The sequence below is a fragment of the Balaenoptera borealis genome (genome assembly GCF_965194805.1).
Source record: "Balaenoptera borealis genome assembly, chromosome: 6".
In the NCBI taxonomy this organism is placed as follows: Eukaryota; Metazoa; Chordata; class Mammalia; order Artiodactyla; family Balaenopteridae; genus Balaenoptera; species Balaenoptera borealis.
The window spans coordinates 80,391,857-80,405,456 of NC_138863.1; the positions used below are offsets into that span (position 1 = coordinate 80,391,857).

General features: G+C 39.9%; 1 protein-coding gene across 1 annotated transcript in view; it reads right to left on the reverse strand.

Moving 5' to 3' along the window:
* LOC309631148 (uncharacterized protein) overlaps positions 1 to 13,600 on the reverse strand; it is a 595,395-nt gene that overhangs the window by 68,316 nt on the left and 513,479 nt on the right. Inside the window, exon 9 of the mRNA XM_082397251.1 lies at positions 3,076 to 3,176. Within this exon, the coding sequence (XP_082253377.1) occupies positions 3,076 to 3,176 (101 nt within the window). The remainder of the gene's footprint in view (positions 1 to 3,075; positions 3,177 to 13,600) is intronic.

Below are 13,600 nucleotides of genomic sequence, written 5' to 3' on the forward strand. Positions count from 1 at the left end.
AGGCTTCAAATCGGAGCCTAGGGCGTAATGCAAATAAAGACCTAAACACGTATTAAGGAAAGCAATTTGACACTTTAAGAGTTTCATCTCCTCCAAGCTGGCTCACAGACAGATTACATACAGAGAGGAACAGGTTAATGCTTACATAACTGATTGAAAATTGGTGCTAATTGGCTTGAGGTTTAAATGAGGGAGCTCTGTCAGACAGCTGGCCCAGTTGAGGGTTCCATATATGAAAGCACTACATGGAAATATAATTTATGTGATGATGTTTATTCTCTGAAAATTAGGTTAAAATGGAAGAAATCATTTCCCTCATCCTCAGTTAAAACAAATAGCTCACACTTAGCTCAACTTTAGCATCCGTGGGCCTTCGGGATAAATTTCCTCTATTTTACAAGTAAGTTACTGCCTGCATTTTCCTGGGACGAAAGGCCTGGAGGATCAGAGTATTTTAGAAAAGGTTAAAAGAAATTGTATCACATCCAGAAAGGCTAATTCTCATGCATCAAGTTTCTTTGAGCTGAATTTGTGTAATGAGTGCACTGGAAATTGAAAGACGAGATTAAAGTGCTGTTGGTCGTGTACAGAGATTTCAGAAATGCTTATCAGCCCCGCACAGCTGAACACAGCCCAGATTAAAACCTGATCTGACAGAAAGGGAGGCTGACTGCAAATGTGGGGCTTTACATCCATGCTAATTACAAAGTGCATATTAAACATGAGGCCTATGATGAGAGCAGCTGCAAAGGTCTTTATCTATATTAAGAGACTGTCCACCTACATAATAAGAATAATTACCAATGAGAGAATTCTTAAAAAGAAATTGCATTTAATGACACATCATACAATTTCTCCTCATTTCAGAAGTCTATTTCACCATCCCCCGATAGGGTGTGACTTTGTCTTCTCTCTGGAGCTAGGTGACAGATCAGATATTGAAGACAAGATCCATTCACTTATATTTCTATTAACGCAAGCTCGTTTGCTTGGAGAAGTGCAAGTGTGGAAACTCTATGGAATCCCCAATCCCTGTTTCTAATGAACTGACGGGGAAACAACTAAAATTTTTCCAACCTACTGGAATTACTTGAGAGAGGTGGCACCTAAGAGCGCTTTAATTGGTAAGTTGTCAGTATCACAAGAACTGGACTCTATTATGTTTTTTTTTTAACTTCCTATTAATAACTGGCAACATTAGAGCTGTGATTTGAGTGCAATCATATTGAAGGGCTACAAGAAATTCTCCCAGAATCTCTTTCCTCCTTTTTAAAAAGAAAACAACCTCCCATGGTCCTTGAGAAGTAAATGTAATACTCTGAATGAAAGCATCCAGCATGCACTGGGCACTCGGTAAATAGTCGTTTCATTTCTGTCATCCTTCCTCTCCTTCCTTCCTTCATCTCTTTCTTCCTTCTTTTTTTTTCTTCATATTTTTGGGTTGATATAAACCTAAGTTATCCAACTGCTACTCAGCCTGAATGTTGCTTTTTGATAATTCATTTTCAAAATAAAATAGTTACACATTTTTCTTTGCTTGTTGTAGCTGTTTCTGAAAACCTAGGCACATAATAAATAACCAAAATCTAATAAATGATCATTGTGAGCTTTTAAAAAGAGCAGCCAAGAAATTCAGCCTGTTGGGGAAGGCAAAGTGAGAAATCAAAGTTACGCAAATGTGGTATTGAAAGACGTTATTTCGCCTTTATTATTGTTAATATAATCCAATTAAATTCTTCAAGATTTCAGACAGAGATTCCAAATATCTAAAGCCATTTAATCTCTGTTACAAGGCTCTACAAAATATTATGAAATATAATGTACATGCAAAAAAAGTTTATAAAAACATATGTATTGGGACTTCCCTGGTGGTCCAGTGGTAAAGAACTTGCCTTCCAATGCAGGGGACGCGAGTTCGATCCCTGGTCAGGGAACTAAGATCCCACATGTGGGGCAACTAAGCCCACGTGCCACAAACTACAGAGCCCGCACACCCTGGAGCCTGCACACCACATCTAGAGAGAAGCCCATGCGCCTCAGTGAAGATCCTGCCTGCCTCAACTAAGACCCAACACAGCAAAAGAAAAAAACCAAAGATTAAAAAAAAAAACATGTGTATCATTTGCCAATAGTTGTAAGACAAATACTGATGCAACCCGCCCCCCCAGGATAAGAAACAGAATTTGGTGACACCTAAGAAGCCCCATCTCTCCTGTGTGCATCTTTCCATGAGCCCCTTCCTCTTCTCAAGAGTCACCCTCACATAACTTTTTTTTTTTAACATCTTTATTGGCGTATAATTGCTTTACAATGATGTGTTGGTTTCTGCCTTATAACAGAATCAGCAGAATTCTGAATCAGCTATATGTATACATATATCCCCATATCCCCTCCCTCTTGCGTCTCCCTCCCAACCCTCCCTATCCCACCCCTCTAGGTGGTCACAAAGCACCAAGCTGATCTCCCTGTCATATAACCTTTTTTTTTATATAAATTTATTTTTTTATTTTATTTTTATTTTTGGCTGTGTTGGGTGTTTGTTGCTGCGTGCAGGCTTTTCTCTAGTTGTGGCGAGCAGGGGCTACTCCTCGTTGTGGTGCGCAGGCTTCTCATTGGTTGGCTTCTCTTGTTACAGAGCACAGGCTCTAGGCGCCCGGGCTTCCGTAGTTGTGGTTCGCGGGCTGTAGAGCGCAGGCTCAGTAGTTGTGGCGCACGGGCTTAGTTGCTCCGCGACATGTGGAATCTTCCTGGACCAGGGGTCGAACCTGTGTCCCCTGCGTTGGCAGGCGGATTCTTAACCACTGCGCCACCAGGGAAGCCCTGTCACATAACTTTTATGATAATCATTTCCTTGGTTTGATAAGGCTCTTCTGTACAGCAAAATGTACTCTTTCATGCTGTAATCTAAACCAATTTATTTCCTATTTTCACCTGTAATTAACGTAAATAAAATGTTGATTCTTAGAGTTTTTTTCCTGAGGCTTCTCAACATCAGTTCCTGTGTTAGTCAGCTGGGGCTGCTTTAACAAATCACCACAGACTGAGGGGCTTAAACAACAAATGTTTATTTCTCACAGTTCTGGAGACTGAGAAGTCCAAGATCAAGGAGCCAGCAGATTCCGTGTTGGGTGACAAGCCTCCTCCTGGTTTGCTGAGGGTCTTCTCACTGTTGTAGCCTAATGTAGCAGAGAGCAGAGAGGGAGATCTCGTGTCTCCTCTTCTTTTTATAAGGGCATTAATCCCACCATGAGGCCTCCACCTCAAGACTTTATCTAACTAATTATTTCCCAAAGACCCCATCTCCAAATCCATCACGTTGGGGATAAGGATTTCAACACGTGAATTTGCAGGGGAGTGGGGGAGACATAAGCGTTTGGTCCATAATAGTCACTTTACATTTTTCCCTTGATGGCAATAAGGGTCAATATTTCCAGACTGGACCTTGCTCCATTCTTAGATGGCTTTAACAACAGCTTAAATGAGACCCCAGCAAAAGGGGAAGTAGAAACATTGGAGGATCTTTCTTGTCTACTGATGTCTGAGGTTCCTGTCTCTCATTTCCTTTCTGTGCCATAATGATTATAATCACCAGTGGTACAAAAAGAGACAAAATAACTCTACCACAAAGAGAGTGTGCTAGGAGAAAAGGAAATCTGGCACAGGAGTGTGGCTGGAAATCCCTGGAAATCTCTAGCCCTTAGAGGAATCTTTATTTCAAAGGCAGCTTCATACAGAAGTGTTTGGAGAAAAATTCACAGTACAGCTCAGCATTATTCATAAAAGAGTCCCTGTACTTTCCTCCCAAAGAAATAGACAAAAATTTCCTAATGCTGATAAGGGAAATGATAAGGGAGAATGTTATTCATTTTCTTGAGCCTAAGAAGATGTTGTGGATTTGAGCCAGTGGAGATGGCCCTGCTACCCTCACCTGCAGATCTCACCACTAGGGCCCGGGCGTTACAGGCCGTGGGTACCAGAACACCACTTCCTGCAGACTGGAGGGAAGACACCATCATTGTTTGGCAACAAGAGGCCAAACAGGAGCCTGGAGAAGGTGTGGTGACGGTGGTAGTCCAAAGGAGGGGTCTTCACCTGAGCACCTGCCTCAGGAGGCTGACCTACCCTCCCTGTCCTAGTGGGAGTGAATGTTGGCTCCCCAACCCAGGTCCTCAAATGCTCTCTCAGTCACCCGCTAGGGACCAGGTTTGCTTTCCAGGCCTGCTGTAGATGGGCCTCTCCAGTTCTAATCCAACACACCCAGTGATTAGAAACACTAACAACTTCCTGCCATGTCTGCCCCGTGGGAGGGCCCTGTAGAAGCCAAGCACAGTCACTTTAGACTCATGAGGTTAGGTCGCCTCCTTTTCCTGCCAATTTGCTATTTAATAAAAATATTGCTAAATAGTAGAAAAAAAGATGTGAAGTCCTTTTCAGGTAGTGACCCAGCACTAGGCTGGCTTGACCTGAGTGACCTGGGATCTAATCACTAAATGGCTTTGTGACTTTGGACAGTTTTTCCATCTATAAAACGTACAGGTTGACCGGATGAACTGTAAGATATCATCAAGCCCCCAAATTCTATTCTATTTGTAAATAGTGGATATCAGAATCTCATATTAGAGATTTTGTTTTTTATATAAATTTCATATTGAATTTCAGTTGCGGCATGTGGACTCTTAGTTGCGTCAGGTGGGATCTAGTTCTCTGACCACGGATCGAACCCGGGCCCCCTGCATTGGGACCACGGAGTCTTACCCACTGCACCACCAGGGAAGTCCCCAAATTTGCTATTTTTCTTACATGCATTTCTTCATAAGGTGAAACATCTAGAATTCTGAGCTGACTGAAACCATCTTTTATTTACTGAAATATGTTACTTGAATTGCAATTGTCTTTCAGACTAATACATACTCTCAGCCTTGTGATTGAGTTCACCAGCTGCTGTTTCTCTTTTCAGTTCTCAGTTATCAAGAATGTTAGGGGAATAGGGGCATTTGGGTTTAAGGAGGGGGTCTCATTACATGAGAAGTAACTATATACAGAATGTATAAAGTACTGATTTGTAATTCAGAGAGAGTTTGCAAACTTAGGTTGCTGCAAGATATTTATCCCAATCATATATTTCCTCTGTTCAGCACAACAAATAATATTTTCATTATTCAAGCTTTCTTGTTTTTTGTACTGTGTATACATGAAATTTGTTTTGGGGGGTTCAACAAGATATTCATTACACAAAAATCGCAAAACAACTATGACATAATCAGCCAGTATCTTTAAGGATTATGATGAAAATTGTCCCCAAACATTTATCTTTGGCTGATTGGCTTACTGGGTAGACAGACATTGTTTCAAATCCCAGTTTAGCCACTTACCATCTATTGAGTCTAAGTTGTAAAACCTCCGAACCCCACTTTTCACTCCAATAAACTGGAAATGTAAATAAAACCTATGCATGCAGAGCATTTGTAAGGGAACTAATTTAGACAATGCATGTAATTCACTAGCCCAGTGCTCACAAATAGTTAGAACTCGATAAATGATAGCCATTATTCTTTTTAGTTTATATATAGTGTGAAATAAGGAAGCATTAGGACAATAAAATATTTCTAATCTTAACATATGACTAAAAGACGGTCCAATAAATTCCCAGCACAAATTAAAAATAATCCCAGAATATCAATCAGGACAGTCCTTAAAGGAAATCCCTCCAGCTGGTTCTGTGATTCTATGGTTTCTGTCTACCAAGAGCTAATCCTCAAATAAGAGAGCCCCAGCAAAGAATTATTGTTGTTTCTTTATAGTTTAAGTAAAGGAACACTTTATAAAAGAACACAGTAACTGAAGGCTTCCGGCTGTGAGGAATTCCCTCCCTGGTTAAAAAGGTCACTGACTGTTTGCAAAAGGAGTTGTTAGATATTGTTTGTGCAGCACAAATCAAAAGGAGCTGGGAGGAAGTCCATAGGTTAATGAGAATATTAGGCAGCCTTATGATGTGAGGTGGAAAATGCACTTTCGTTCTCTGTTCTAAATTTTCCAACAACTTTTATGTAAAGAAGTGGCTTAGGCAGACAAAGAGTCTGAAAAGCAGGCAAATGGGCAGAGAAAATCTTATCTTGGCTTTTCCAAGGAGCTTCCATTGCACTATTAAAATTAATACTATTTCTTGGTGAGGCCAATTTAATGCATCGTTGCTTCTAATTGTGTGCTTAACATACACTCCTTTCAACATTTAGCCTGGGATGTAAATAAATGTTAGCATTCACACATTCACACATCTAATTAATTTCCACCAAAAATTCATTATGATATTATACCACATGAACTTATCTTCATTAACTGTAATGGAGCCCTTTAAAAACGAAATGTTTCCTGGAATATTGTATGTCGGAAATGGTAATACAACAGGCTTAAAAATATAATAAAAAGCAAGACTATCTTAAATAGAAAAATTTTAGAAACTTCACTTGAATATGTAATTCAAGTTTCACTTGTTCACAGGGAAAAAATATAGTACATTATAGTTCATAGGCAATCTTCTGGAAAATCTTCAGTTTCTGATTCATTTAAGTATCACAAACAAGTTTTAAATTTTAGCCTTGCTTTGAGTGTTCACTATGTCCTCCAATTTTTTTTAAAGACCTATGGTGAAATTTTATCTTAAAATTTTTTCCTTTTAGCTTTGTATAACGTTTTTTTTTTAAACCATATCTTACTGGTTATTCATTAGAAGATGAAGAGCTTAAATAGAACCCTGGAATGGCTTAGAATCATAAGAATACATATAATTTAGGATTTATTTAAGTCCAAGCCATAATGTTGAGCTCATACATCTCCTTTAGGTAGAAAACTCTATTTGACAAAGTCAGTTAAATTGTGGATGTGAAATACATACAACACAAGGAAAATGGTGTGATTGAATATTATGGCCCAGCTGGGAGGAAAGAGGATATCTTAAATTCAGGCTTCTCCCAAACATTGTAGAAGTTGTTCTTTAAAAAAGTTTAATTCTTAATTAAATTTTGAGGCATTTTCACTGAATGTAACTTACATAGTGGATCTTAAAATGTTTATTTTTCTTAATAAGACATGGCCATCTTTTTCTGTCAAAATTCAAATCTGCTGCACACAGAGTTTAGAAAAATCTCAAGATATTCCTTAAGCATCATCTTTAAGTCTTTTATCAAGCATTTATTCATAAAAATGCATTTTATATTATTTTGTGCTTTTTATATTAAAACATTTCTATCTATTAGGTTTTCTTAAGTTCAGTACAGAGTCAAGCATTGAGAAAGAAAGAAATAAAACAACCAACATCTTTTCCTGTCAGTATTTATGTATGGGGAAATAAAACACACCTCTTCCTGGATAATTCTAGAGCATATATAATCCAGGTAGACAGTGTGCAATAATCCTGTTTGCTCTGTAGAAATTGAAAGCATCCTTCTTTATTTACCAGAAGTACATGAGGTCCCACACTCAGCACTGCCCTAGCACAATATTGAGCACATTACAGTCCTCACATGCCAAAGAATGGCTACTCCTTGCAGGCTGATCAGTTGACAGAAGGATTAGACATCATATTGCACATGGCCGGCCTATGATAAGTGGTTAAATGTTTGTGTTCATGTATTCATTTCACAAATCTTAATGGCCCAGCAAGGTTTTCCTGAGAAAGTGGAATTTGAGCAGAGATTTGAAGGGTGAGTAGGACTATCAAGCAAGAGCGTTTGTGAAGCAGCTTTTCCCACAGAGGGAGGGTAAGTGTGGCGGTCCCACCGTGGGAGAGAGCATGGGTCTGGCAGACCCTGAAGGAAGGTCAGCGGGGCCAGAGGCAGGCTGTTCCGGGTAGAGGGTCCCAGGTGAGGCTCTGTGAGGAAGGCAGTCACATGGGCCCTTAGTGTCATCAACGAACACAGTCTTTATGCAGTGAGAAACCAGAACATCCAGAAGGGTGCTAGGCTAGGGTAAAAGCATTTCAAAAAGATCTTTGCTTTGAGTCATGACCTCTCCTAGATCACCAAGAGAAAAGCTCAAACTCATAAAGGAAAATGAGGAGAGCTCCTATTTGTTGTGGATTTTCCTTTTTTTATTTTTAAATTTGTTAAATGAAATAACATGAATATAGTCCCCAGGACAGAACCTGGCCCATAGCAGGTACCTTTTCTCTGACAACTCATATTTATCTGCGTTCCTTAGAATTACCTCCTTAAGTGGTTCAACTGCCGACTCAAATTATTTTGGAAAACGTAACAACTGTTCAGTGACAAGGGTCAGCAAACTTTCTGCTTAAGTTAAACAAACGTCTATCATAAAAATTGGGCAGTGAAGAGATGGTATAAATTGCTTTATTCCATGTCAAAAAATAGTCTGTATTCAGCCTGTGGAGAGTTGATACATTATGATCTTTTCATTCCCCAAGCAATTTACCTTCCCAGTATTTTCAGTAACACAGTTCCTCTTGTCAGAGTACCAGAGCCCAATTTACACAATAATAGATACTTTCAGAATTGCAGAAATATGAATTGTAACTTTCTTAAAGCTTGGCTGTAAAACAAGTTTACATTTTACATGTGCACTAATGGCTTTAAAAATAATTTTGGAGACTATTATTAGAGTAACAGCAGTAATGGCTTTCAAAAGATATTTGAGGCTCTTTATATAATAGACAAGGCCATGGCCAATGGGGGGGAAGGATGTCTTCAAAGCTAACCAGGTATTTGAACAACAGTAAATCAAAAACTGTCTGCCCAATGGAGGGAAAGTGTTTTCAAAATCTGAAGTCCAACTCTCATGGTAATCTTAGCACATCAAAGGCTGCCAAGTTGCTATCAGAAGCATCATCTTGACAAAGTTGTCAGCAGTATCAGCCTCCTGTCCAACTTGATAGAAATGCAAATACTCAGACCACACCTCTGAGTAATTCTGGGCTGGGGCCCAGCAAACTGCATGTCAATAAGCCCTCCAGGTTCTCAAGTTTGAGAACTGATCTAGGAGAAACTGTCCTTCAGAAATCATATCATCTGCCAGTCAAGTCCCATGTTACTGAAATAGCTCTTAGTGTTACAAAAGATAATGACGAAAAGGATATAATCCAGAATGCTTCTGTTCCTCTTGCCTAACAGAAACCCTTTCCCAAACAGCCAATAAGTCTCAAGGAAATCTGATGGGTCCCTGCAGCAGAGGTGGACACAAATTAGGCTAAGCTAGTTATGGCAATCCCAACCTGCTTACCGGGGATATCGTTTAGGGGTACTGCAGATCTGAATCTATTTGTGCCAGTGAAATATAAAAAAAGATTGGGCTTTGGGGCAAGGAATTTTATTATTCTTAAGAGCCAAAGGAGACTATTTCTCTCTTCCACTGCATGTAAACATCATGCTGCCAGCAGGCACTCATGAGCATTAGGGCAATCAGCCAGAAGATGAAGTGGACTTTCCATGGGTTGTACAGAATGGAAAGTCAGAAAGGTTTTGAGTTCTTGATGACACAGAATCAGCCCACCATGAAGCCCACCCTATGTCTGGCTTTTCTATTATATATCCCAACGCCCTTTAAGTAAGTTAAAAATGTTACCTGTAACCAAAAGCATCCTAATTTATACAGGATGCCCAGTAACCCATGAGCCACCCTGAGGCAGGGGTCATGGCCTTAATCAGCTTAATATCCTGAGGGCCCAGTTTGATGCCTGGTAGATAGTGATGGCTTAATAGATTTTTGTTGAATGAATGAAAAACTGAATGCATTTACATTTTATAAGTATATTCCACTAACCATAGCATCCAAAGAGAACTGCAATGCAAGTACCTTAAAAATTGTTTCCTTCAGAATGATGTCATCCTGTGCTATTTTTCAAACTGATTGACATAGTGAGAAAGCCTTTTATCAGGGATAAAAAGAAAATATCTCTACTTAGGTTTTTTAAAATTTTTTATTTTAATATTTTAAACTGCACTTGAACATAAAACGTAACTGCTGCTTTTAATGATCAAGCATGTGTTCCTAAATCTACAGATTAAAAACATGAACAAGTCCCTGCTCTATCATCGGTTTCATTACTCACTTTTATTTTGTCTTTCTTTTGTTGGCAGATACTCTTAATTGCTCACAAGCATGGGTGGGAAGTGATTATAAACTTCAGATTTAATAAGAACATCAGAAAAGGGAGAAATATTGATCAAACCACTCTATCACTTACAGGAGTTTTCTGGTTTCAATTTTTATTTCCTTTTCCCACATTTGTAAAATTTCCAAATAAAAGTGATCTCTGCCTTTGTGCCCTTGTGTGATACAGGCTTCTCTCAAGACAGATGGAAAAGAAAAGACTTGAGCTCTCCCTAGTGAGACCTCTATGAGGTCACACAGGGGTAGGACTAAGACTGAGACCCTCCTCCCTCCCCGTCTCCTGAGAGCCAGCCCCAGACCTTTCGCACACTGAGGTGGTACTGATTATTCCTGCAAGTACATATGGAGCACCTGAAATATCCCAGCCATGATTTTCGGGCACTTTTGCCCACCTGTCAAATGTGCCCAAGATGGTAAGTTTTCCCCATTTGATCAGATATACCTCTGATTCTTCCTAAGTTTAAATTTCAACTCTATTTCCAGCTACAAATGGCAAATGTTTTCATCCTAGTACTTTCACTCCTCCTGAATCACATGCAATTTTAACACTTCTAAGCAGTAAAATTATTCCTTAAGTGCATTTGGCAGAGTAAGCCGTTGTTTTTGTTTGTTTTTAATTAGACTAATCAGTTAATAAAGCAAACCATGGTACTTGAGAACAATGGAGCATGACGGTTTGGGGTGAGGGTGATCCCTGCATCTTGATCTCTTTTCCCTATTTAGACCTGCCAGTTGTCCCCTTCTGTTGGGAGCATCCTAAGTGTGTTTTCTTCATGTTCCTTCCTAGCATTTTACTTTTTATTTTTTTTAATTCTTTTAAAAAAATTAATTAATTCATTCATTTATTTTTGGCTGCATTGGGTCTTCGTTGCTGCGCACGGGCTTTCTCTAGTTGCAGAGAGTGGAGGCTACACTTCGTTGCGGTGCACGGGCTTCTTATTGCCGTGGCTTCTCTTGTTGCGGAGCTTGGGATCTAGGCGTGCGGGCTTCAGGAGTTATGGCACATGGGCTCAGTAGTTGTGGCTCGTGGGCTCTAGGGTGCAGGCTCGGTATTTGCAGCACACAGGCTTAGTTGTTCCGTGGCGTGTGGGATTTTCCCAGACCAGGGATCGAACTGTGTTCCCTGCATTGGCAGACAGATTCTTAACCACTGTGCCACCAGGGAAGTTCCCCTTCCTAGAATTTTAAACTCAAGCATATTAAGATATAAATGTCTAAAAGTTCACTTGGGTTCTTCATGGTGGAGGGGGGGAGGCTTGGGAATTTGCATTTTAAGGGGGATTGAACCCCTTTCTTGGAACTTCTAGCAACTGCAAGCAAGGAGAGGAGCTCATGAAGAAAGGTGGTGGCAATATTCTCTTTGGCTCTGTTTTCACCCAGCCACCAGGCTGTCTTTTGGGATGACACCCCTGAATAAAGGCAAAATTAAAAGATTCAATAGCAATGAAGAGAGGGTCAAGGTTCATGTGTTTGGGTCATGATAAAATAGGATGGCAGTTTTATTTTTGCAGGTGTTACTAAATTTGTTGTTAGGCATCAGAAAGCAAAACTGGGGGACTTCCCTGGTAGTCCAGTGGTAAAGAATCCACCTTCCAATGAAGGGGGTGTGGGTTCGATCCCTGGTCAGGGAACTAAGATCCCACGTGCCGCGGGGCAACTAAACCCACTCGCCACAACTATTGAGCTCACGCGCCTCAACTAGAGAGCCCGTGTGCCTCAACGAGAGAGCCCACGTGCCGGAAACTACAGAGCCCACGCACTCTGGACCCTGAGCACCACAACTAGAGAGAGAAAACCCGCAAGCCACAACTAGAGAGAAGCCTGCCCACCACAACCGAGAGCCCTCACGCCGCAACAAAAGATCCTGCATGCCTCGACAAAGACCCCATGTGCCACAACTAAGACTCGATGCAGCCAAAAAAATAAAGAAAATTAATTAATTAATTAAAAAAAAAAAGAAAAGCAAAAGTGGGTTCTGCCCATTGCAAGTACAGCTGTAAGCAAGCGAGCAGTTTCATGCTCACAGAAGGATCTGGAAGTTAATCTAGACGGGTTGATATTCCTTCTTCATGGGCCCTCTAAAGGGAATTATTTACCTTGGATGATTATGTGAAGAGGTGTCACCTTGGGCTGATCAGAGTGGGCTTCTAAGCCCCTCCATACCCCACTCTTGCATAACACACAAGGGGTCACTCACGGACTCCCACTGCCTTGCTCTGTGTGTTACACCTGGACCATGGAATGTGTAAGACTCCATGTTCCCCCAGTAAACTCAGTGCTCTGACAACATACCAACAGTACAGTGGGCCTGTTAGCCTTAAGCCAATTAAGGCAATTAGTGCTATTTAATATGAAATGTTCTCCAATACACACACTGGCAGGAATATTGAAAAATACAAGCCTCAAGAATTCTGATTTATCTTCGCATTGCCAGAGCCAACTGCTGAGTGCCAAGCAGCATTGCATGTGCTCCTGGCATAACTTTATTAATAATCTTGGCAAACAAAGAATCCTTCAACAAATAGCAGTTGCTTTTTGATTATATTGTGCCACAGATAATAATTGCCTCAAATTGAGTGTATTTGCTCATGCATAATGAAAAAAAAAAAAAGATCACATAACAGCTTGATTATGAAAACTAATGGCATGTTGGATACCTACCAAGAATTCCCCCAAATTGGACATTTTAATTGTTTTACTCCAGTTGCTGATCCAGGCCAAATTCATTTAAAATAAATTTTACATACCAAAGTCTCTATAAAACAAGGAGATTTCCAACCTACTGTCAATAATTCATTTAGAGTTAATGAATGTGAAAATGTTTTTTAAAGCTTCATAAAAATATATTATTATCAGAATAATATTGAATTCAGCAAAATTCCAGTACACAGAAAAATTTAAATTGGCTCTTCCAGGTCTGGGAAAGGAGATTTGAGATGAACTGTATGTTTGAAATCCAAATTGTGCAGGCTAGATCTTTGCATGCAGGTATTCTACAATTATTTCAATTTAAAAATGGATTGTGCTTTTTCACAATGATGTGGAAGTGTTGCTTTGATTATTTCTGTTAACATAATGGCTACCATTTATAGAGCAATGACTATGTTTCAAACACTGGGCTGAATAGTTTACAAACATTATCCAATTTAATATTCACAACAGCCCTATTGGGTAGATATTCTTTTCACACCTTGCACTTAGTAGGTACAGGATAAAGATTCGTTGCGTGAATAGAGAAGTTAAGTAATGGGCTCCACATTCACAGGTAGGAGACCAGGATTTAAACTCCAGGGGTGACTTTCAGTAGTTGTTCTCATGGATCCCTTATTGATGCTTCTTTCCTGTTTTAGGAGTGATGCTTTAAAGCTCCCAAATTCTAAGGGTCCCCAGACAAGGTTACGTGTAACCACACTAGGAATTCCTCTAGGTAATATTCCTTAGGAGTCCAGGAAATGCGACACTGATAGGTAAGGACACC